General features: G+C 43.7%; 1 protein-coding gene across 7 annotated transcripts in view; it reads right to left on the bottom strand.

Annotated features, from left to right (window-relative positions):
* The window catches only part of ST3GAL3 (ST3 beta-galactoside alpha-2,3-sialyltransferase 3), a 335526-nt gene that overhangs the window by 213264 nt on the left and 98138 nt on the right, over positions 1-24124 (bottom strand). For all 7 annotated transcript variants that reach the window (XM_065409115.1, XM_065409116.1, XM_065409117.1 and 4 more), the window contains one exon: positions 22062-22104. In XM_065409115.1, the coding sequence (XP_065265187.1) occupies positions 22062-22104 (43 nt within the window). The remainder of the gene's footprint in view (positions 1-22061; positions 22105-24124) is intronic.

Below are 24124 nucleotides of genomic sequence, written 5' to 3'. Positions count from 1 at the left end.
TCTGCATTGACTTACTCTTCCAAGGGAGCCTGCAGTGACTCAGCCTTCAGGCATGCGGCAGCAGCCTACTTCTGAGCACAGCCTAGGTCAGATGACCCCCCAGGCTTAGATATTTCTTCTACCCCACCAGAGCTGCAAATCAGTCTGTGCAAAAGCACTACCTGATCAGGAATTCTCATGGTGCCTCCCAGGAGACTCTCTCGACTCCCAGCCTGCTCTTGATCCAGTTCCTGCCACAACCTTGCCCAAGCCCTGTTCCAGTCTCCTCCAGCCTTGTCCTTATCCTACTCTGATCTTGCTCCAGCCCTTTTATCAACTCACTCCAGCCTTACCTCCTCCTCCTGACCCCCTTGGATGCTCAGATTCTGACCACCCAGCTTCGCTCTTTGGCCTGCATGTGGTCTCTGACTACAGTATTGATTTGGGCCTGTCTAGGGCCTCTGATCTCAGTTCTGACCCCTGCTTGTCCCCAGAACCTGGTTCCAGTACTACCCTCAGCCCAGTCCCAACCCTATGCCTAGCTTCAACCTCCACTGCAACCACAAGGCCTGACTATCGGGAGGCAGCACCTGACGTGACGGCTAAAATTGGTCTCCACACTCCATTTTTTGGGTATAAGTAAGTATTTTTAGTAAAAACAACAAGGAGTCTGGTGGCACCTTAAAGACTAACAGATTTATTTGGGCATAAGCTTTCGTGGGTAAAAACCTGAGGTTTTTACCCACGAAAGCTTATGCCCAAATAAATCTGTTAGTCTTTAAGGTGCCACCAGACTCCTTGTTGTTTTTGTAGATACAGACTAACACGGCTACCCCCTGATATTTTTAGTAGAATCTCCTTCCTCTGTGTTGTACAGGAACTGGTTCTATTGCTCCTAAATTTAACAGTGAGGTCACTTCTTGTTCTAATAATTGATGGTGAGAAAGGTTCCTGAGGAGGGACAGGGATGGGTAGGAGTGAGAGCCTTGAAATGGATAGTGTAACCAGAAGCTATGGATTCCAAATCTCATTTGTCTGATGTTGTATGCTGCCGCGCATCCTGAAAATGGTAGAGGTGGCATCCAACTGGATGGTTGAGACTCTTGACCAGCCATCTTAACCATGACTTGGAGGAGATGGATGTCTGGGAGGATGTAGTTTTAGTTGATGGGAGTTTTTTTTTTTTTTTTTTTTTTTAAAGTACCGTGGTCTCTTGGCCAGGGGTTCAGAGGGTCTACGGTAGGTTGAATATGGGAGTGCTCTTTGTGCTGTGTGAAATCTACTAAATCTCTTATTTACAGGAGTATAGATTCCGAGAGATCTCAGCGTGGCTCTCAAGTCCTTTAAAGAGTAAAGGGGCATCCGTTGAGTACGCAAAGAGCTTGCAATCATCAAAGGGGAGGTCTTCCATGGTACTTTGAACCTCTCTCAGAAAGCCTGACATCTGCAGCCAAGACGCTCTTCTCATGACCACTGCAGCAGATACAGACTGTGCTGCAGTATCTGCCGTATCTAAGGAGGCCTGGTGTGATGTCTGTGCTACAAGCTGACCCTCTTGACTAGTGGCTTAGAACCGATCACAGTATTCCTCTGGCAGATGCTCAATAAAGGAATTAAATTTGTTATAATTTATGTAGTCATATTTGGCCAGGAGTGCCTGATGGTTCACCATTCTGACCTGAAATGTGACTGTAGTGTACGATTTGATGCCAAAAGGATCGAGCCTCTTATGGTCCTTGGTGTAGAGGGTGGACTCCGAGATATGTTGCCTGCCTCGTTCATTAACGGCCTCTACTACTAGGGAGTTCAGAGCTGGGTAAGAGAATAGAAACTCCAATTCCCTGGCAGGAATGTAATACTTTTTATTCACTCTTTTGCAGGTAGGTGATGTCGTAGCTGGGATTTGCCCAACGGTCATAGCGGGCTCCATAAGAGCTTCGTTCACTGGAATGGCAATTCTCATAGATGACGAGGTGTGTAAGATATCCAAGGAGCTTATGGTGGGACTTCTGAACCTCTTCTAAGGGAATCTGAAGCATATCAGCAATTTGCTTCATCAGGACCTGAATCTGTCTGAATTCATCTGCCAGATAAGGTGGTGGAGGCATGACAGCATTACCAGGTGAAGAGGAGGAAATATTTGTAAGAGATGTCACCTCCTTCTCTGCCCTTGCTTCTTGCTCCTCAAAGGTCTCTTCCTCTGGCGTGGGTGGTAGTTAAAGGGGGTTGAGGAGAATGGACCCTTCTCTGTTCTCTCTGGTGGTGTGAAGACCTCATAGCAAATGCCCGTGGATCCCTGCAAGGCCACTGAGGGAAGCCAAAAGGAAAAGGTGGAGGCATCCATCTGTGTTTTTCACAGGAGAGTGTCATTTGAGGTCTATCCTCTTGTAAAACATCAGTGTAGGAGGGAGACCGATGTGTTCTAAAATAGACAGGCACTAAAAGCTGAGAATCGGAAGTCCTCTTCTACGTACTCCGGGGTAGGGGGGAGTGGAGGAGGGAGAGGGAAGAGGGAGAAGCTGTTCAGCTTGAAAAGCAAATGAGGGCAAGCATGTGGGGGTTGGGACCGAGAGGATCTTGATGCTGACAAACCCCCAGCACTCCTTAATAGGGGAGATTCTGGCTCCAAAGTGTCAGGAATCAGGGCCTGCAGCAGAGCTAGTCTCCAGGCAGCCTCATTGGTAGAGCTGGCCTGCAGCATGGGCCTGATTCGCCACACAACCCGACAGGCTGCTGAGGCCAACAGGCTGGCTCCTAAGCCAACAGCAGCAGCAGCAGCTCGTTGGCTTGTCAATGCTCATGCGCTATCTAGGTCTTGCTGCTCCTGCCTTGCACCCAGCCTTGTCTCTGTCCCATCCCCGCCTTGAGCCCCCGCTCTGGCGACTGACTACAGCTCTGACTCCAGCCACTAGGCCTGCTGCCCACCCTCATCCCAGTTATCTGACACAAAGAGATTATCAAGTCCTTAGGGTACCTGATGCTTGCGGTACTGACAGTAACAAAGACTAGCCCAGGAGAGAGACTGTGGAGAGTGGCACTGGTACTGATGTAGCCAGCCCCAAGTGCTTGGCCTCAGACTCCCTCAATACCTTATGAGGAGGCCTAGCAGTCTTTGGTACAGTTGACTTCCTTGATATCGGTACCAAGCATTGTTCTGGGATGGGTTTATAACTCTTTTCACCCATATCTCTTCCAGTCAGGGTCCAGGTACCCAAACTCGGTACCGAGTCTTCTTAGATTGAGTTTTCTTCTTTGTCTTTGCAGTCCTGGCATCACTTGGAACCTGCATGGAATTCCTCCTGAGACCTGAGGTCTCAGTAGCCCTCTCCCATGTCGGTGACTGAGATCATCTTGGAAATTTACTCCCTGCCTCCTTCTGTTTAGAGGAAGATACAGATGAAGACTTTGGTATTGTAGAAGTACTCAGTACTGCAGTACTGTCTCTCTCTCTAGCGGTTTCCAGTAACTGAAATCTTGATGTGGACGGGGCACTAGTGGTACTGGGAGGTCTATGTACGGGGGGTCCTCTGCCCCTCAATATGCAACTGGATGTGAGGGTCCATCATTAGAAGTTTAAACTTGATCTCCCTATTTTTTCGGGAGCTACCCTTGAAGGATGTGCGGATGAGGAAGTTACTTACCTGTAACTGAAGTTTCTGTGAGATGTGTGGTCCCTATCTGTACTCCACTGAAGGCTATGAAGAAACAAAAAAAAGCCTCCAAACTACCTATCCTGCGCTAAAACTATTAAAAACAGTGAAATGTTGTAAAAAAATAACAATATAAAAGTGTGTTTGTTGAAGTGCGTCACACAGAAGCAGACATAGTTCGTTCTGATCCAGACAATGCAGCGGTGAGAAGGAACTGAAGACGTGGTCAGTCTGCCCCACCCTTTATCACCTCGGACAAAACCATGAGGCGAGTCAGAGTACATGCACGGACCAACAGATACTACTTTTACATTTTTCTCGCTCCGGTCACATGCTGCACATGCATAAAACCCTCAGTGGAATACAACAGGGACCATCACTTGAAGAAGAACTTGCACTTATTAGGAATATGGGTATCACCCAAACAACAGAAGCACTGAGAATGCCCATTACTGATGGGAATAGTCTCACGGCAGGAGACTCATCTCTTAAACACCGGGGAATCCAGCATTCCCAAAGAAAAACAACAAAAGGGACAACCACAAGAAGGGGAAGTTCTAAACTACTATCTAACTATATCTAAGAATTAAAGGTGTTTTTTTTTTTAAACTAATTTTTTTTGGGGGCGGGGAGGAGGGAAACAAAGGAAACACAAAAGGTAAGTAACTATAAACTGTCTACCTAAATGCTAAATAGAGAACAGGCACAGGTTACAGACTCCGTCTCAAGCTAAAGGTGGTTGACAAGGAACTGAGAGGGGTTCGCCACTGCAGTCTCACAGTCTCAGCATGGGGCATGAAGATGTATGGAGCGCACATGCAGGCCGAATGGGCACAGCTACCAAATATTTCCAATCAAAGGGACAGGGCGCAAGCACACCTGAAGTGGAACACCTAGAAGGAAACTATTCGCAGAAGAACAAGTTGTTTTAGATAACATTTGCTGGTCTAAATGAAAACGATGAAATGCACTGAGCTTTCACAACCTCAGCTACTTAGGGCAGGAAGAGAGCAATGCTGAGATACAGAGTAAGATGACTTCTTATGATAATTTTGCAGAAGATTCAATGCAAGGAGGACAGTTCCAGAAAACAACATGTGCTTTCCAAGGATCAAAACAGAAGCAGGGTTTTGTCAAGGTAAGTTTTAAATGTCCTAATGATGGGTTTCCACCACTTCCCTAGGAAAACTGTTCCAGAGCCTCATGAATCTCACTGTCAGAAAGATTTTCCCTGATGTTTTACTTAAGTTTTGCTTTCGGCTTCATCCCATCACTCCTCCCACCATTCTACCATCGTACATATTTCACCTACATTCGTGGTTTTTACAACCTTCACCACTTAATCATCACTTAGCCCAGCTACATTATATATAAAATGTATTTTTACCATTTATTTTTTCCTCCTAAATCAAACCCTATAGTCTTCTGGTCATTTGTGTGTCTCCCCTCTGCTGTGACAAAGTCAGACCTGACAGATATAAGAGTGGTGGAAGCCAGATATGTCAGTCCCAAAATGGTGAAGGCCTTTTCCCCTATAAACTGAAAAGAGATTACCTCATGTTAATTAGACACACCTGAGGCCAATTAAGGGCTGCCAGTGATTTTTAAAGATTTCTTTAAAAACCCCTCTTCTGGTGAGAGGAAGAGAAGGGAGGGAGACGCAAGCTGCAGCAGGGAGAGAAGGTCTCTCCTGGATGGAAGGCTGTCTGTTCTCCTTATAGGAAGCTGACTGTTCTTTGGTAAAGGACTGGCTACCAGAAGCCAGCGTAATAAGACAACACCCCGGAAGGCGGCAGGGAAAGTTATTCCTTTTTGTGCTGAGTTTGGGGTTTTGTTGCTTTGCATCGGAGAACGACTCGGGCCTACCCTGAGGCCACCTTGTAAATATATTGAACAATCAACCAGAGTGAAGAACAGAAACCCAACAGAGTAGGATTGATTTACTCCAGGCCCCCACCTTCCGAGGGAGAAACTCCGAGGCCGACGAGGCGAAGGAGGTAACTTGCCACATTGCACTCCCTTCAATTTTCCAAGGTATTTCTGGTAATGAGGTACCCTAATAGTACACAATATTCCAGGTGTGGCCACAAGAGAAATATAAAGAGGAATTATCATCTCCTTAGTCTATGACTAGATGCCTTATAGAAGAGTTTTCACTGCAGGATTTCAAAGTATTTTACACACAGTGAAATATGCCTCAATAACCCTGGGAGGAAGGTATTCTCATTCTCATGTTACATATGGGGAAACTGAGGCACAGAAAGGTGCAAAGTCTTACTTAAAGTTACACAACATATCATGTTCAGATCTTTGATAAACAAAACACTAGAGTCTGATCATTTAAATCACTTAAGGGTAACCTCTACTATGATACCCATAAAAATGAAACCAAGAAAATGTGTAAAGGACCCAAAAAGTTATTACTGACCCATGAAGCAGTGCTCATGCCTAAGTTAAGATAATTGCATGATCTTATTATTATTATTCAGCCCTTCCTTTCATTTGTTACCTTCGATTTGATAAACTAATCAGATTGAGCACTTGAGTCTCAGATAAGGTACGTTTTCCGGTCCATTGATCATTTTCATGGCTCTTCCATGAACCCGATCTAATTATTCAATTAATTTTTTTAATTTTTGAGAAGAGAACTGGACACAGTATTTCAATATCAGTTGCACCAGTGCCAAATACAGAGGTAATATAACCTCCCTACTCATACTCAATATTCCTGTTGGAACAGCCAAGGATCACATTAGCCTTTTAGCCACAGTGTTGCACTGGGAGCTCATGCTCAGCTGATGATCGACCATGGCCCCAAGTCACTGTTTCCCAGGATGTAGGCCATGTTACAGGATGGGGACTCTATTATTTCTTCCTAGCTTTCTCTACACCAAGGGGTTAGGTCAGCATAGCTACAGTACTCCAGGGTACAGATTTTTCACACCTCTGAACACTGTCGCTATCTCAATCTAAGTTTTAAGTGGCCAGGCCATATTAAAAATCAATATTTATGATCCAGAAACCTCCCTAGCTGTTTTTGCCCCAAAAATCTTGGATACAAGTTATCCAGATGGACTGATTTAAAAATGTCTGTCTTCAGTAGCTCCTGTTTAACATCCTCCTGAGTTACTACTGGAATAGAAAGTACTTACTGATCATCAAATGATCTGACTACATCATTTGGCTTTTTTCCAAATACAGGATAGAAATATTTATTAAACACTTTTACCTTTCTGCATTATTATTGACAACTGATGCACTTCCATCTAGTAGTGTTCCAATACCACTGTTAGAATTCCTTTTCTTGGTGATGTACTTAAACTACTTCTTATTGTCCTTAACTCTGCTAGCCACAGATTTCTTCTTGAGTCCTTTTGTTTCCCCTTTAAATTTTCTACAATTCCTAGCTTCTAATTTATATTCATTGTTGTCAACCTCCCCTTTGTTATATGTTTTTTATTGCTGTTTTCACTTACCCTCTCTAAGCCAACCTAGTTTTTTAACCAGTGTAGTCTTCTCTCTTGAATGTGCAATCGTGTTTTTGGGGCATCTAATAAAATGTTCTTAAAACAGTTCCCAATTATCATCACATAAAATGGTTACCTCCTTTCTGTAACTGTTGTTCTTTGAGATGTGCTGCACGTGTCTGTTCCATTGTACATGTGTACAGTCATCGGAGAACTTTTTCCCACAGTGGTACCTATCAGGGTGGCTCGAATGCCCTATGTTGCCATGTGCCACTGCATGCCAGTATAAGAAGGTGGAGGCACTCCCGATCTCCCTCAGTCCCTTCTTACCGGGTAGACTCTAGTAGCGAGGGGAAGGAGGGTGGTCGTGGATTGGACATATGCAACACATCACAAAGAATAAGAGTTACAGAAAGGTAGGTAACTCATTTTTCTTCTTCAAGTGATTATAAATCTATTCCACTGCAGGTGAATCACAAGCAGATTAACGTGGAGGTGGGCTCAGAGTCTACCTAAACAGCAGCTGAAAAACAATCCATCCAAAACTGGCATCATTCCTGAACTGATGGGAAATGGTAAAATGAGCAGTAAAAGTGTGAAATTATGGTCGGGCTGCTGCCTTACAAATGTCTTTAACAGAACTTGTCCCAGCAAAACTGCTGAAGCCACTTGCACTCTAGTCAAATGAGCCAATGCTCTTGGAGGGTGGTGTGATATTAGCTAACTGGCAGCACAACCGAATGCAAGAGGAAATCTTCTGAGTGGAAACCACTTTGCCCTTTGCCCTGTCTGCAATCCTGACAAATAACTGCGCTGAGGATCAAAATAGTCTGATGTGGTCCAACTAGAAGGCCAATGTTCTCCTTACATCTGGTGAATCAAGCTTTTGCTCATCTGGGCTCTACTCTGCTCTGGCCTCAACTGGAGTATTGTGTCCAGTTCTGGGCACCGCATTTCAAGAAAGATGTGGAGGAATTGGAGAGGGTCCAGAGAAGAGCAACAAGAATGATTAAAGGTCTTGAGAACATGACCTATGAAGGAAGGCTGAAAGAATTGGGTTTGTTTAGTTTGGAAAAGAGAAGACTGAGAGGGGACATGATAGCAGTTTTCAGGTATCTAAAAGGGTGTCATAAGGAGGAGGGAGAAAACTTGTTCACCTTAGCCTCTAAGGATAGAACAAGAAGCAATGGGCTTAAACTGCAGCAAGGGAGGTTTAGGTTGGACATTAGGAAAAAGTTCCTAATTGTCAGGGTGGTTAAACACTGGAATAAACTGCCTAGGGAGGTTGTGGAATCTCCATCTCTGGAGATATTTAAGAGTAGGTTAGATAAATGTCTATCCGGGATGGTCTAGACAGTATTTGGTCCTGCCATGAGGGCAGGGGACTGGACTCGATGACCTCTTGAGGTCCCTTCCAGTCCTAGAATCTATGAATGCATGTGAGGCTTTTAAACCTGTTCTCCAAAGTGCTTGCAACCACTCCCAACCTGGTGTGATCTGCAAATTTCGTAAGCATACTATCTACTCCATTATCCAAGTCATTAATGAAAATATTGAATAGTGCCAGACCCAGGACTGACCCCTGCAGAACCCCACTAAATATACCCTCACAGTTTGCCAGTGAACCATTGATAACTACTCTCTGAGTATGGTCTTTCAGTCAGTTGTGCACCCACCTTATAATAAATTCATCTAGACCACATTTCCTTAGTTTGATTATGTGAAGTCATGTGGAACAGTACCAAAAGCCTTACTAAAATCAAGGTATATCGCATCTACTGCTTTCCCCCCCCCCCCCTCCACTACATCAGTAATCCTATCAAAGAAGGAAATTAGGTTGGTTTGACATGATTTGTTTTTGACAAATCCATGCTAACTATTCCTTATAACCGTATTATCTTCCAGGTGCTTGCAAACTGATTGTTTAATAATTTGCTCCAGAATTGTCCAGGTACTGAAGCTAGGCTGACTGGTCTATAATTCTCCAGGTCCTGCTTGTTCACCTTTTTAAATATAGGTACCATGTTTGCTGTTCTCTAGTCTAAGACCTCCTTTGTCCTCCAGAAGCGCTAAAAAAAAAATGCTAATGGCTCTGAGATTGCTGACTTAAATACATCTAAATTATCTAAATATTCTTTAACCTGTTCTTTCCCTATTTCATCTTGCATTCCTTCCTCCTGATTGTCAATATTAATTGTGTTGAGTATCTGGTCATCATTAATATTTTAAGTGAAGACTGAGGGAAAATAGGCATTAAGCACCTCAGCTTTCTTGAGGTCACCAGTTATTAGCTCTCCTTCCTTGCTAAGTAGAGGACCTATACTTTCCTTCATCTTTCTCCTAATGTATTTAAAGAACTTCTTCTTGTTGCCTTTTATGTCCCTTGCCAGATGTAACTCATTTTCTGCCTTCGCTTTTCTGACTTTGTCCCTACATTCTTGTGCTTGTTCTTTTGTGTTCCTCATCAATATGACCATGTTTCCACTTTTTGTAGGATTTTCAGGTCATTAAAGAGCTCCTGGTGGAGCTATATTGACCTCTTACTATTCTTCCTATCTTTCCTTTGCCTTTAATATTGTTTCCTTGAGGAGCTGCCAGCTCTCCTAAACTCCTTTTTCTCTTAGATTTTCTTCCCATGGGACCTTGCCTACCAATTCTCTGAGTTTGTTAACGTCTGATTTTTTAAAGTCCATTATCCTTATTCTGCTGCACTTGCTCCTTCCTTCCTTAGAATCCTGAAATTTCTTGATCACTGTCAGCCAAACTGCTTTTCACCTTCAGATTCACTACCAATCCCTTGCTGTTGGTCAGAATCACGTCTAAAATGGCTGTGCCCCTGGTTATATCCTCCACTTTCTGGAAAAAAAAGTTGTCCCCAAGTACATTCCAATAACTTATTGGAGATTTTGTGTTTTGCCGTATTACTTTCCCAACAGATGTCTAGACAGTTAAAGTCCCCCATTACTACCAGGTCCTGTTATTTGTTCTAGAAATGCCTCATCCACCTCCTCTTCCTGATTTGGTAGTCTATGTAGACCCTCACAATGGCATCGCCCCTATTTTTATCTCTTATCTTTACCCAGAGACTCTCAACTGGTCTGCCTCCCATCTCCTTCTGGACGTCAGAACAAGTATATATATCCTTTATGTATAATGCAAAGAAAGGGATGCATTAATCCATAGAATAGTTTCTCAAGGGGAACAATGGAAGCTCCATTACCTTGGACAGTTAAAATTGGCTTGTGGAAACAATGAGAAATACACAACGGAGAATGTTCCTACCATGGCAGATTGGAAAAAATTTGATGTGTCTGATTTCTGTGAGTCTATGGGGGAAAAAAAGAAAGATAAAAATCAATGTAGAGATAGGCAGGGACAAATCTCTCAGCAACAAGTACCAGGGAAGTCTAGAATTCCACAAGTTTACCACTTGTTTTTTTTTTATGGCAAAGCACCACGTAAAGACACACACACACACACACACACACACACACACACACACACACTTTCAAATCTACCTCGCACCCCAAAAACAAAGTGAAGAGAAAAGGGTTTGTTTCAGCTGTTAGTAAAGTTCTGAAGGGAAGGAATTTAAACAAACAGCAGTAATCCAATCTGTCTGTATTCCTAGCACAGGCTCCCTCCATTTTTATGGCTCTCTCACAGTCTGGATCAAGTTTAATTTGAATTTGGAGAGTGAAAGTTAGGTTTTTTTGGCTCTCCGTTTATTTTTTACAAAGACCTCAATTTCTTCACATTTTATTTCTTATGAGATCAGGTTTGTGATTACACTGAATATTCAAACATCTCTGTAACATCTCCCACATCTTCACTATAAAATAAAATTGCAAGACAACATACACCAACTACTCAGTACCACAGAGTGTCTAGCCACTGAGCCCAGAAGATTTAAAGAACATCCCTCATTTTATTTAAATAAGCACCCAAAAAGCTGATGTAAACCCAAAATATATACAAAATCCTATTTATTAATAGTGGTTGCTATTATAATAATCTAAGTTGATCTAATAGCTTCTTTTTCAAATTAGTATTTTTTTGGCAAATCTTTTGCACATATACGATAAATATCTCACTTCTATGTCTCACACTACACACTACTATCCTTCTGCGTCACTGTGTAGTCACCCATCAGCAATCATCATTTTATTAAGTCAAGTGCTATCACTGCGTTCAGACCTGCCATTAATGCAATGATGCTCCATTCAAACTTCATTGTGAAAATGGCTGGTAGCATTAGGTTATGTTTCCACTCCATGCTTCACCGCTCAATTTTGGAAATAATCCAAATATTTCTTGTTCAATATAATAAATAAATGTTTACGTCAATTAAATTGAATTAGTTAGCACAATAGAATTCTCATTCTATAATTTAAAATAAATTACCCTCACAAAAACTACATTACAAAGAACATTATTAAGGTTGCAAAGTCAAGCACTCAAAGTTTGGTAATGCTTAATAAAGGCTGCCTGTGCAACCTTAATGTGGCCCCCCAGTGCATATGCATTATGTTATAGTCTTAATTATATGATCACATACTATTTTTTTCATAGGACACCTGCCTCATTCCCTGCACAGAACGGATGGTGCTAATTTAATGAGCAGCTATTCAATATTCATTCTCTCCTTGTTGTTCAATGTGTGGGCCCATTCCCTATTTACTACATGCTATTCAAACCCTGCTCTGGGGACAATTATTAATTTCTTCATTACTATCGTATCTGATTGCCTCACAAATATTAATTAAATTTAATTTCACAACCCCGGTGAGATGAGTAGTATTTTTAGTCCCATTTTCGGATGGAGATGTTAGACAGCAGCGCCTGTCGGGGGTGCGCATGCACCCAATGCCTCCTCATGAGCCCATGTGAGGCCATAACAGGTGAGGCAACTGCCACACTCCCTCAATTCCTTCACAACTAAACCAGACTTAGCTGAGGACTCCAAAAGCAAGGACAGAGGCAGGTTATGTATTCTAGGATGGACACCACCACCTCAAAGAACCAAGTTACTGCTAAGTAACCATTCCTTCTTCTCCGAGGATGTTATTGATATCACCGTCATTGCTTGGGTGCCCTAGTCCACGGCAAAGAGAATTCTAAGGAGGTATTTGAAGAAGTTAATAAGGTAGCTTTGCAGACGTTTACAGGGAACTCCTCCCAAGCAATCTGGGGCAGCAGGGGAGAAGCACAAAGGTGATTATTTGACAATCTAACAAGTGGGCGAGGCAGGTTGGCATCATGGGCTGATCAGAGGCAGGAGTTGACCTCTCAAAACTGAAGGTGAGATGATAGGTAGGGTGAAGACAGGCCATGAAGGGCCTTGAAAATGAAGACAAGCAGCTTTTGTTTGATGTGATGGAGAATGGGGAGCCAGCGGAGGGATGCAAAGAGAGAAGTGATGTGGTCAAAGGAATGGGCTAGGACAGTCGTTCCCAAACTGGGGTTCGCAGAACGTTACAGGGGGTTCGCCAGAAAAAAATCACTAATGGCGGACAGAGGACCCCGGGTATTGGAGACAGCAGGTGGGACCCGGTTGCAGGGCAGACACCCCGAGCCCCAGGGAGAGCGGGGCCGGGTAGTTGGGGCTGGCAGCCCAAGTCCCGGCGGTCAGCGGGGGAACCGGCAGCCCGAACCCCAGCACTCCCCATGCAGGGCTGGCAGCCCGAGCCCCAGGGAGAGTGGGGCTGGGCAGTTGGGGCTGGCAGCCTGAGCACTGCCCCCGTCAGCGAGGGAGCCGGCAGCCCGAACCCCAGCGCTCCGCGGGGACTGGCAGCCTGAGCCCCAGGGAGAGCGGGACCAGGCAGTTGGGGCCGGCAGCACGAATCCTGCCCCCGCGTCAGTGGGGGGCCCGGCAGCCCGAACCCCAGCGCTCCGCGGGGGGCTGGCAGCCTGAGCCCCAGGAAGAGCGGGGCTGGGCAGTTGGGGCTGGCAGCCCGAACCCTGCCCCCGTCAGCGGGGGAGTCGGCAGCCCGAACCTCAGCCCGAGCCCCAGGAAGAGCGGGGCCGGCAGTTGGGGCATCCATCTCACTGAGGAAATTTAAACTTAAATCCCTGAAAATATTCATTTTTAGGAGGGGGTTCACGAGATTTCACAATTTAGTGACAGGGGTTCGCGGGCTGTTAACGTTTGGGAACCACTGGGCTAGGAGAATGATCTTTACAGCAGACTTCCGAATGGAGATGTGTGGGCAAGACTGCATTTGTCCAGGCCAGAGAAAAGGATATTGCGGTAATTGAAAAGAGAGATGACAACACCCTGGATGACAGGGATAGATCAGTGGTTTGAGCATTGGCCTGCTAAACCCAGGGTTGTGAGTTCAATCCTTAAGGGGGCCATTTAGGGAACTGGGGTAAAAATCTGTCTGGGGATTGGTCCTGCTTTGAGCAGGGGGTTGGACTAGATGACCTCCTGAGGTCCCTTCCAACCCTGATATTCTATGATTATGCTCGTTTTAAACCTGCCACCTATTAATTTAATCAGGTGACCCCTAGTCATTGTTTTATGTGAAGGAGTAAATAACATTTCCCTATTCACTTTCTCCATAACATTCATGATTTTATAGACCTCTAGCATATCCCACCTTAATCATCGCTTTTCTAAATTCAACAGTCCCAGTCTTTTTAATCTCTCCTCACAGAAGCTGTTCCATACCCCTGATCATTTTTGTTGCCTCTCTCTATACCTTTTCCAATTATATGTTTTTTGAGATGGAGTGGGTGACCAGAACTGCACGCAGTATTCAAGGTGGGGGTGTACCAGGGATTTATATAGTGGCATTATCGTATTTTCTGTCTTGTTATCTATCCCATTCCTAATGGTTCCTAACACTGCTCGCTTTTTTCACTATCGTTGCATATTGAGCAGATGTTTTCTGAGAACTCTCCAGTTATTCCAAGATCTCTTTGTTGAGTGGTAATGGATAATTTAGACCCCCTCATTTTGTATGTCTAAATGGAATTGTGTTTTCCAATGTGCATTACTTTGCATTTATCAACACTGAATTTTGTTGCTCCGTCACCCAGTTTTGCCTGGTCTCTTTGTAACTCTTTGCAGTCTGCTTTGGACTTAACTATCTTGAGTAATTTTTTTATAGACTGCAAATTTTGCCATCTCACTATTCACCCCCTTTTCCAGATCATATATGAACAGCACGGGTCCCAGTACAGATACTTGCGGCACCCGCTATTTACTACTCTCCATTGTGAAAACTAACCATTTATTCCTACCCTTTGTTTCTTATGTTTTAACTAGTTACTGGTCCATGACAGGACCTTCTCTCTTATCCCATGACTGCATAGTTTGCTTTAGAGCCAAAGACTTTCTGAAAGTCCAAGTACACTATATCCACTGGATCACCTTTGTCCACACGCTTGCTGATACCCTCAAAGCATTCCAATAGAATGGTGATTCCCCCATATGATTTCCCTTTACAAAAGCCATGTTGACTCTTCCCCAACATATTGTATTCATCTCGCTGTCTGATGATTCTGTTCTGTACTATAGTTTTAACCAGTTTGCCTGGTACTGAAGTTAGGCTTCTGCAATTGCCAGGATCACCTCCGAAACCTTTTAAAAAATCGGCGTTACATTAGCTACACTCCAGTCATCTGGTACAAAGCCTGATTAAGCAACATGTTACAAACAATAGTTAGTAATGCTGCAATTTCATATACGAGTTCCTTCACAACTCTTGGATGAATACATCTGGTCCTGATGATTTATTACTGTTTAGTTGATCAATCTGTTCCAAAACTGATAAATCTTGCAGATGACACAAAAATTAGGGGAGTAATAAATAATGAAGATCACAGGTCACCAACACAGAGCAATCTGGATTGCTTGGTAAACTGGGCACAAGCAAACAATATGAGTTTTAATATGGTTCTATGCAAATGGATACATCTAGGAACAGAGCACACAGGCCATACTTACAATGGGGGACTCTCTCCTGGGAAGCCGGGGCTCTGAAAAAGATCTGAGGGTCCTGGTGGACAATCAGCTGAACAGGAGCTCCCAGAGTGACGCTGTGGCCAGAAGAGCTAATGCGACCCTGCCATGCATAAACAGGGGAACCTCGAGTGGGAGTAGAGAGTATTTCACCTCTGTATTTGGCACTGCTGCAACCACTGCTAGAATAGTGTGGCCAGTTCCAGGGTCCACAATTCAAGAAGGATGTTGATAAATTGGAGAGGGTTCAAAGAAGAGCCACGAGAATGATTAAAGGATTAGAAATATGCCTTGTCGTGATAGACTCAGAGAGCTCAATCTATTTAGCTTAAAGAAAAAGTTAAGGGGTGACTTGATTGCAGTCTATAAGTGCCTGCATGGGGCACAAATATTTAATAATGGGCTCCTCAATCTAGCAGAGTAAGGTCTAACATGATCCAATGGCCAGAAGTTGAAGCTAGACAAATCAAAGTATTCTTAGAATCGGAAGGTCTTCTAGGAATCCAATTTGTTTCATGCGCTATGCATATTTTTTGGTTTGAGATTCTAATTTCTGCAACTGCATATATGATAGCTACAAATGTAAATAAAAAAAATAAACAACTCACTGAGTCACTTAACAGACCTCTTTCCCTGAGCATCCATGAAGGTACTCAGAACCTGTGCCCTGTTTGCAAATGTGTCCACCTTGCCACTCGCCCCTCTCTCCTGCCACTTGCAAGTCATTAACAAACCCCACCTTTAAAAAAAAGGCAAAGCATTCCCACAGAATGAGTCTACATAATACTTAGCCAATACACGCCAGAAGAGAACAAGGAGTCTTTCCCTCCCACATATATATTGCAAAGCTTTCCTCCCAGCTGAGAGGAGGGCTCCTCAGGATGCATGGTTTTTCTTCACTAAGGACAAGGTTTTTGGCCTGAAACAGTCTGTGCAAAGAGAACTATTTTCCAGATGTCCCTTTAACAGACAAACAGCACAATAGTATAAAGATCTGCATTCCACTTCCAAGTCAGATTCCCCCTGCAAGGCCAGCCTTGCTAAACATTTCAGGGAGGTATGCATCAGAAACAAGATTTCAAAGGAAAATAGAATTCAAAGCAATTCCAGATATTCCTACAAAGGGGGAGAAACAAATCTGGTTTCCGTGCAACTCCCATAAACACAGGAGAATTCCAAAAGCAAAAGAATTGTTATATAGCTATAATTATAACAACTACACTATAAATCAATCTGACTAAACTGGACTGGGCATGTGCAGTGTAAAAGAGGCAGAGATAGCAACAGGGGTAAAATTAAACTGCCAAACGTGAAATACCACCCTATATTTATACCAGCTAAATAATTTCCTGTGTATAATTTGTTTTAAACTGTGAACCAAGGCATTTACGTCTTACTGCAGGGCTACCTTCACAAGGGAGGTTAGTCCTTCTCGAATACCTTAAATGTCACCAACTAATGACAAAAGACAGACATGGAACAACTGAAAGAGTACGGGAAACAGGAGAAACTGAGTTCTGTTGCCCCAAGTGTTTCGCCTGGTCACACAAGCTTCTCACATGCTGTCAATAGTTAAGGCAACACGCAAGTGGCAGAATCTACAGCAGCAGCCATGTAATGAAGCCATATCAACAGGGTCTTCAACACAGAACCCTTATCTATCAGGCCTTGAGCCCAGGTGTCCACCAACACAGTACTATCTTCATTATTAAGTTCTGTAGAAAACGTATCAGCTACCTAGCTTTTAAGCTTTGCCTTTCACTGAGTTCATAGCATGTATTCAGAATACAAGGAGAGCACAATACCAAATCCACTAATGGCAACTACTGTAAACATCCACAGGATCTTATCCATGCAGCACTTCCTGCCCCATAACCATAATCTAATTTCACAGTATTTGTTTTCTTCGTGTCAGGCCTCAGTCTGCAAGCTTTTCAGGAGTGTTTTACTAACTCACATGATGGGCGCCAAACATGCACATTTATGATGCTATATACATATTTCATTTAAGAAGTCAGTAAAGAAAATATATTATTATTTTATCACCCAGAGACCCCAACCAAGACCAGGGTCTCATTGTGCGAGGTACAGCACAGAATAACAAACAGTCCCTGTTCCAAAGAGCTTACCATCTAAATAGACAAGACAGACAAAGGGTGGGAAAAAGAGAGAGAACACACAAGCAGAGTGGAAGGGAAGGCTGGAAGGGATTAGCTAAAAGCTAAAAACAAAGGGAGAGGTGACCGGAAGGAGGGAAGGGAGAATGAGAAGAGCACAGAGGACAGGGTGGAGGGAGACTGAAGTGATGATGAGGGTCAAACAGCAGAAGGAAAAGAATATCCAGAGGAAAAACTGTAGCAAGTATAGTCTGGTATCATCAGTGTCCACCAGTCCCTGCTGAGACAGCTTCTGTAGATGCTCTTACCAGCTTGAGTCTCTGCCCTGAGTCTGGCTCCATTATGGAGACTTTCCTTTCCCTGGGCCCATCTGGCTGGATAGGGATCTCCCCTGCACATTTTCCGTCCAAAGAGGGCTACTGTTAAATTCGTGCAGAGAAGTACTCAAATATCAGGAAAGGCCTACATTAAGATTGCCCAGATTCATAGATTCCAAGGCCAGAAGGGACCACTAGGATTACCCACTCTGTCCTCCTGTATAACATGGACCAGAGAACTCCCCCACAATAACTCAGAGAGCATATATTTAAAACAAAATAAAAAAAATCCAATCATTTTAAAATGGTCAGTGATAGAGAATCCACCACAATCCTTGGTAAATTGTTCCAATGGTTAATTACTTTCACTGTTAATATTTTTTCTTCTTGTTCTAAACACTTATGTAAAACATATAGTGCCGAAATGTGAGGTTTACTTTACTGGAAATGCTGGTCAGAAATTCTTCAGAGTACATACTGGTATGGGTCTACCTTTCCTTGGTCTGAAGAAGCATTGGAGTAAGCCATGCTATAGAGAACGGATGGCTAAATATGGTTTTCATGTTGCTACATTTTGGTTTTTTAGCCCATCTTGTCTCTTCCATTCTCAATTGTTCTATTCCGGTTTCATCATTGCAGAAGGAGTGCACCTGAGACCCAAGCAGTACAGATGTGAATATGAGAAACAGGGGAGCCTCAAAACACAAGAGGATAAGAAGGATCACTGTAGCTGGTGGAGACAAGGAGCTGCATTTTTTCCAGTCTTCTTCAAAGCAATACAGGAAGTAAAGTCCCACCATGACTGGCGCATGCAGGGAAATTATTGCTATATACATTGTAAATGGTACACAGTCCTTCTGGTTATTCTCTCCTACCCAGTATTAACCCATGAAAAGTGATAATCCATTTTCAAAAAACCCCTCTTCAGACCGAGACCAGGAGCCGCGGCCACCTGTCCCTGATGCCAGCAGGCGCAAGTTCAGCACCTCACAGCCACCCAGGTCAATGTTCCGTTACCCAGTGCAACACGCCATTTGCCTTACAAGCCAGGGAAGCCAGCACACAATGCCCTAGTGCTGCTACTTCCTGCAGGCAACCTTATCAGTGCGCAGCACTGCAATACAATCGTTAATTACATGCTCACATAATAGTTCTCACATAATTATAGGTGGTGCAAGTAGCAACACCTAAAGCTAAGGCTGCCTGACCCTTTCCATGATAAGACTCTGTTTTGATGCGTCATTCCATATTCCTTATGAAAATATGCTTATGATATGAATATGACATAACTGAGATGTACTTTATACAAGATGGCTCATGTGAGATCTCATTGGAAAGGTTATGATTTACTGAATGTGATTATCCAATCTGTATGCCTGTATCATGTCTGTATCTGAAGTTAGGAATATTGACTATGTATCTGTATTTCAACTATGCTACTTTAGGTGACGCCCCCTGCTACCACTTCAGGTACAACAATGGAAAAGCCAGACGGGGCGGATGGCCCATCAGCGAGGACAATAGACTGTGAAAAGCTTGGCTTTCCTGTGGACACTCCATACTGCCCCTGACTCATGGATGCTGTGATCCTACAGAGTCAGGAGGTCTTGTCACCTGATACTAAAACATTAGCTGGGACTTCTTGTAACTTTCCACTGGAAGGGAAGGGGGGGTCAAGTTTGGAAACAAAGGATTCCCGCCTTATGTTAATCCTATTTAAGGGTGAGGAGGAAGGCAAACTGGACTCCTCCTCTCCACGGCTGTCTGCCCAAGAAGACAGACTGCAAAAGCCACCTGAAGGGAAGGCAAGGGGGGAGTCCAGACTGAGACAGGGGTCCAGTCTGAAAAGGAATATAACTGGAACTCTGAACCACAGAACCTTTGTAAACTGCCTGCAACAATATCTAAAGTGAGAAATACTATTTGTAACCAATTTCTCTAGTGAAACTAGCTTAGTAATCTGCTTTGTTCTGTTTGTTACCCCTTTTACCACTTAAAATCTGCCTTTTATACTTAATAAAAATGGTTGTGTTTATTATTAAACCCAGTTTCTGTAATTTCTAACTGTGGGGGCAAGAAGTGTGCACACCTCGCTCCACATTGAGGGAGGGGGTGAAATTCATACTAGATCTTTGGGTCTGCACTCCAAGGGAGGTGGACAGCTGAGTGCTGGAGCAAGTCCCTGAAGCTGAGTCTTCCCAGAGCTGATCTGCTGCTGGGTGTGGCCCTGCCTGTGTGTGGGTTAGAGGAGGTTTTAAGAGCCTGGCTCAGCAAGACAGGTTAAAGGGGGCCCGGGCTGGCAGAACAGGTAGACTCCGTGGTATCTCAGCAGATCAGGTGGCGTTTCAAGGGATCCAACCTGTCACACCTGTTTTCACTTGTTTATAATTTTGCCAACGTAAACAATTTGGGCTGAAATTTCCTATCCCAGATTTCTGCTTCCGGATGAATATTTTTGAAACATTAGATCAAAAACACTTCAGTCATTTCTGAGAACAATATTAGGAGAAAATACATTATTTTGTCTATGTTAAAAAAAAATCTTACAGACGTTTACCTGAGGAGCCCTGCCGTCTCCAGGCTTTGAAGTAGAAACTTGAAATTTGGCGGGGGAAGGAGGGGAGGGTCAGCCTGGTGTCAAAGATGTATCTTTGATCATCCCTGTGAAAATTTACCCAAATTTGACCAAGTTATAAGCTTCATTTTTTGAGTCCCCAATTTAAGACACCTGGGGTCTGGTTTGCAGAAGTGCTAAACACTCACAACTGTAACTGAAGTCAATGGGACCTCTGCTCTAAACATAGAAAGTGCTATAAAATGCTACGTACTTTGAAATATCAGGCCCAAGGCTTCTCAAATTGGGCACCCATAACTAGTTAACAATTTTTCACTTAATCTCTGTGCCTCAGTTTCACATGTGTAGAATGGAGTTGGACTTCCAACCTTAACAGTCTTTTCATGCAGTTTTTTGGGGATCTACACAGTAACTAATACACAATTATTTCTACTATCTCAGATACATGCATAGCATCTTCTGCTACTGTTACTACTCTTTAAGCCAGAAAAAAACAGATGATGGTACTTTACATACCAAATGTACAGTGAAAGAGAGTGGCTTCTACACAGAGACCTTTTTATTCACTGTGCACCATACGTTATTTGCAGTGGATGAGATAAGGGCTTTTATGGGGCTTCCCATTCACAATGGGGAGATCCTGGGTAGAATGCAGCATTTCAGCCAGCCCTGAGCTAAGACTTCAATGAAATGTTGCAATCAATCAATACAACCAATCCTTACACGACATCAAGGGCAGCTGTTGTGCGGACCTGAGCCATTGTACAGGTAATGCAAATTCACGCCATTCCAGCCAATGGATTGTTTCAATGCCTTTTCACCTAGCACAGATAGGAGGAGGAGGCCAACTTAACACCCTCTTACAATGAAATTATTATACAGTCACTGACATCAGACTACAGAGTTGCTGCTCACCATTAGTCAGCAAATTTAGCCTAAAATTGACTGGTATAAGGCTATTCCATCTGGTGTCACAATCAGACCTACCCACCTTCGTAACTTTTGCCCCATCTACGACATGCAAATTGATCTACTACCACCAGCAGCCACTAAACATACAACTCAGCTTCACAGATTTTAAGGCCAGAAGGGACCATTAGATCATCTAGTCAGACCTTCTGGATAACCCAGGCCAGAGAATTTCATCCCGTTATTCCTGTATTGAGGCCAATAACTTGTGTTTGGCTAAAGCATCTTCCCAGAAGGCAGCCTGCTTTGATCTGAAGACTTCAAGAGATAGAGAATCCACCTCTACGCTTGGTGGTTGTTAATCACCCTCACGGATAAAATTTGTGCCTGATTTCTAATTTCAATTTGTCTGGCTTTAACTTCCAGACACTGATTCTTGTTATGTCTTTCTCTGCTGTTAAAGAGCCAGTTAGTACCTTGTATCTCCCTGTGAAGGTATTTATACACTTTACTGAAGTCACCTCTTAATTTTCTTTTTGATACACTACATGGCTTAAGTTCCTTAAGTTTCTTGCTTTTAGGCATTTTTTCCAGCCCCCAAATAATTTTTGTGGCCCTTCTTTGCACCATCTCCAATTTTTCAACAAGCTTCTGGGGTCATGTGTGAATGGCCCAGATGTGAAGGAATCAGTTTCCAACCTCTGAGTTACATTACAGCTTATTATTTTCCATGGTTCCACAGGCTTAATTAACTTTTCCTAATTTTGAAGACTCGGAATAAGACTCATAGGGCAGAAAGACAGGCATAGTTTAAGGTTGATGTTACTATCCTCTTGATCAGCCATCAAGAATTGAAAGGGAGTGGACCAGAGTCTCTGCCAGCCTGGCTAGGCATGCGGCAGTGACACCCAGAGAGCAGGAACCTTCAGTCTGCTCCTAACCTCAGCTCTCCCATCTGACAATGCACTGTCCTCTCAACCAATCCACACTGCACGAGTAACCCAGAATTTTTGTTGTCTGCAATAGAAACCATAACAAAAAAGGCAAAGGAAAGTAGCATTCCCATTGTTCTACTCACAGTTTCGAGTCCAGCTTCAGAAGAAAGCCCAGTTTGTCATATTCTGAAAGACAAAAACAGGAGACTTCATGAAACAACAGCAGCTAGTCACTTCTCCCACCACAAAACAGGACAGCAGCTCCTCACTGAACAGCACAACTATTTCTGATTGGCAATGACAGCTGAATATACAGTGCAGTCAACCTATACACATTATAGAGTGACGTTAATTAAATGTACTCCCTCAAAATAATACCTCTGAATCTTCAGGTTCATTAATTCCAAAGTCATTAGAACTAGTTGAGACCTGTGCAGGAAGAGCCTGAACAAGCAGCACCATGCAAGACAGTGAATAGGAAGGCATATAATGCTTTCCTGATTGGAGTGGGGCTAGTCTGGTCACTAACTCACCCATGCAAATGTCTTCCTCACTCCGGGAACTGGTAGAGCTTTCCAATTTCTCTTGACTGCCTAAGACCACCCCACGCCTCCAGCCTTGTGATTAAACAAGTGCTCTCCTGACCAGGGTTGCTAACAGGGGCATAGTTACACTCTGGGTACAGCTGGTAATGCAGGAACTGCATCTGAGAGGAGTGTAGAGCTCTGGAGCCCTGCAATGAGAATCTGGGGATGAGCTAGTCAGAATTTGTCCCTCTCCGGAACAACAGGGAACAGCTACAGAAACATTCCCACGGGAAACTCTGTTTCTATGATTCATGTGTAGAATTAAACGCAAACACTTATTTTAACAACTAGAAATACCTTGTGATCTTGTAAATCAATTAAAATATTGTAGTAAAATAATGATTTCTCTAAGAATCCAGGTGATACACCCCAAGAGACTTAATTTTTGCTTATTAATATAATGTATTATTTGTATTGTGGTAGTGCCTAGGGGCCCCCATACATGCAGCCTCCCCCAGGCTTCACTGCACTGGGGGCTGTACAAATATATAACAAAAACATGATCCCTGCTCCAAAGAGTTTAACAATCAGGACATACTAAAGGAAAAAGAATGAAAATGCTGCTCCTGCACATACCAGGGGAAAGGGGCAAGAGGAAAGCCCGTGCTATTGTGAAGCTGAGTAACTGAGGGGTGTTGAGAAGAGGTGGCCTATAAGATGGTCTCACTGCTAAGAGTTAGTCTTCATTATAAAATGAGTTGGGAAACCCTGCTGTAAATATTGCTTATGAGCTCAGGGGTCATCCACACTCTCTACAGCCAGAAGGAGACAGCTTATCTACGTACCTGGGATGAAATCTTGGCCCCAAAGTCAGTGGAGGTTTTTCCATTGACTTCAATGTGACTGCGATTTCACCCGTGGTAAATGAGGAGAATTAAGATCCAAGCTCACAATGGGTTGCACACTTCACAGCACCTGTAGGCTGAGTTTACTGCATGCAGCAGAGGTTCCTTGCATTCCTCCATTCTCCCTCTATTTCAGGGACTTGTGCAATCCCCTTACCCCTCCCTGAGGCTCTGTCTCCCCCCTATACCACTGCCACCATCCTCCCATGTCAGGCGCTCTGTGCCCCCCATTCTCCCTTTTCCCTCCAAGTCCCAAATTTTGCCTGTACCCAAGTCCCCATTCTTCTCCTGCCAGGAGATGTGTGTCCCCCATTCCCCCCAGGTCAGAGTCTCTGTATGCCCTCCCCCCCCAATACCAGGGTCCCCCATAATCCTCCCTATACCATGGCTGTGTGCATCCCCCACCCCCTGCAATCATTATTATTTCTTTTCTTTCTATCTAGGAGATAAGTCATTCAGGGTGCCAACTATACACCACCAAACCAGGAAGAAGAGGTAGACAAGACTATTTTAAAACAACTAACAAAATAGAATCATAGAATACCAGGGTTGGAAGGGACCTCAGGAGGTCATCTAGTCCAAGCCCCTGCTCAAAGCAGGACCAACCCCCAACTAAATCATCCCAGCCAGGGCTTTGTCAAGCCTGACCGTAAAAACCTCTAAGGATGGAGATTCCACCACCTCGCTAGGTAACCCATTCCAGTGCTTCACCACCCTCCTAGTGAAAAAGTTTTTCCTAATATCCAGCCTAAACCTCCCCCACTGCAACTTGAG

Source organism: Emys orbicularis, chromosome 8, assembly GCF_028017835.1.
Source record: "Emys orbicularis isolate rEmyOrb1 chromosome 8, rEmyOrb1.hap1, whole genome shotgun sequence".
In the NCBI taxonomy this organism is placed as follows: domain Eukaryota; kingdom Metazoa; phylum Chordata; order Testudines; family Emydidae; genus Emys; species Emys orbicularis.
The sequence above is the reverse complement of the archived record's forward strand: the minus strand, read 5'-3'. Positions and strand labels throughout refer to the sequence as shown.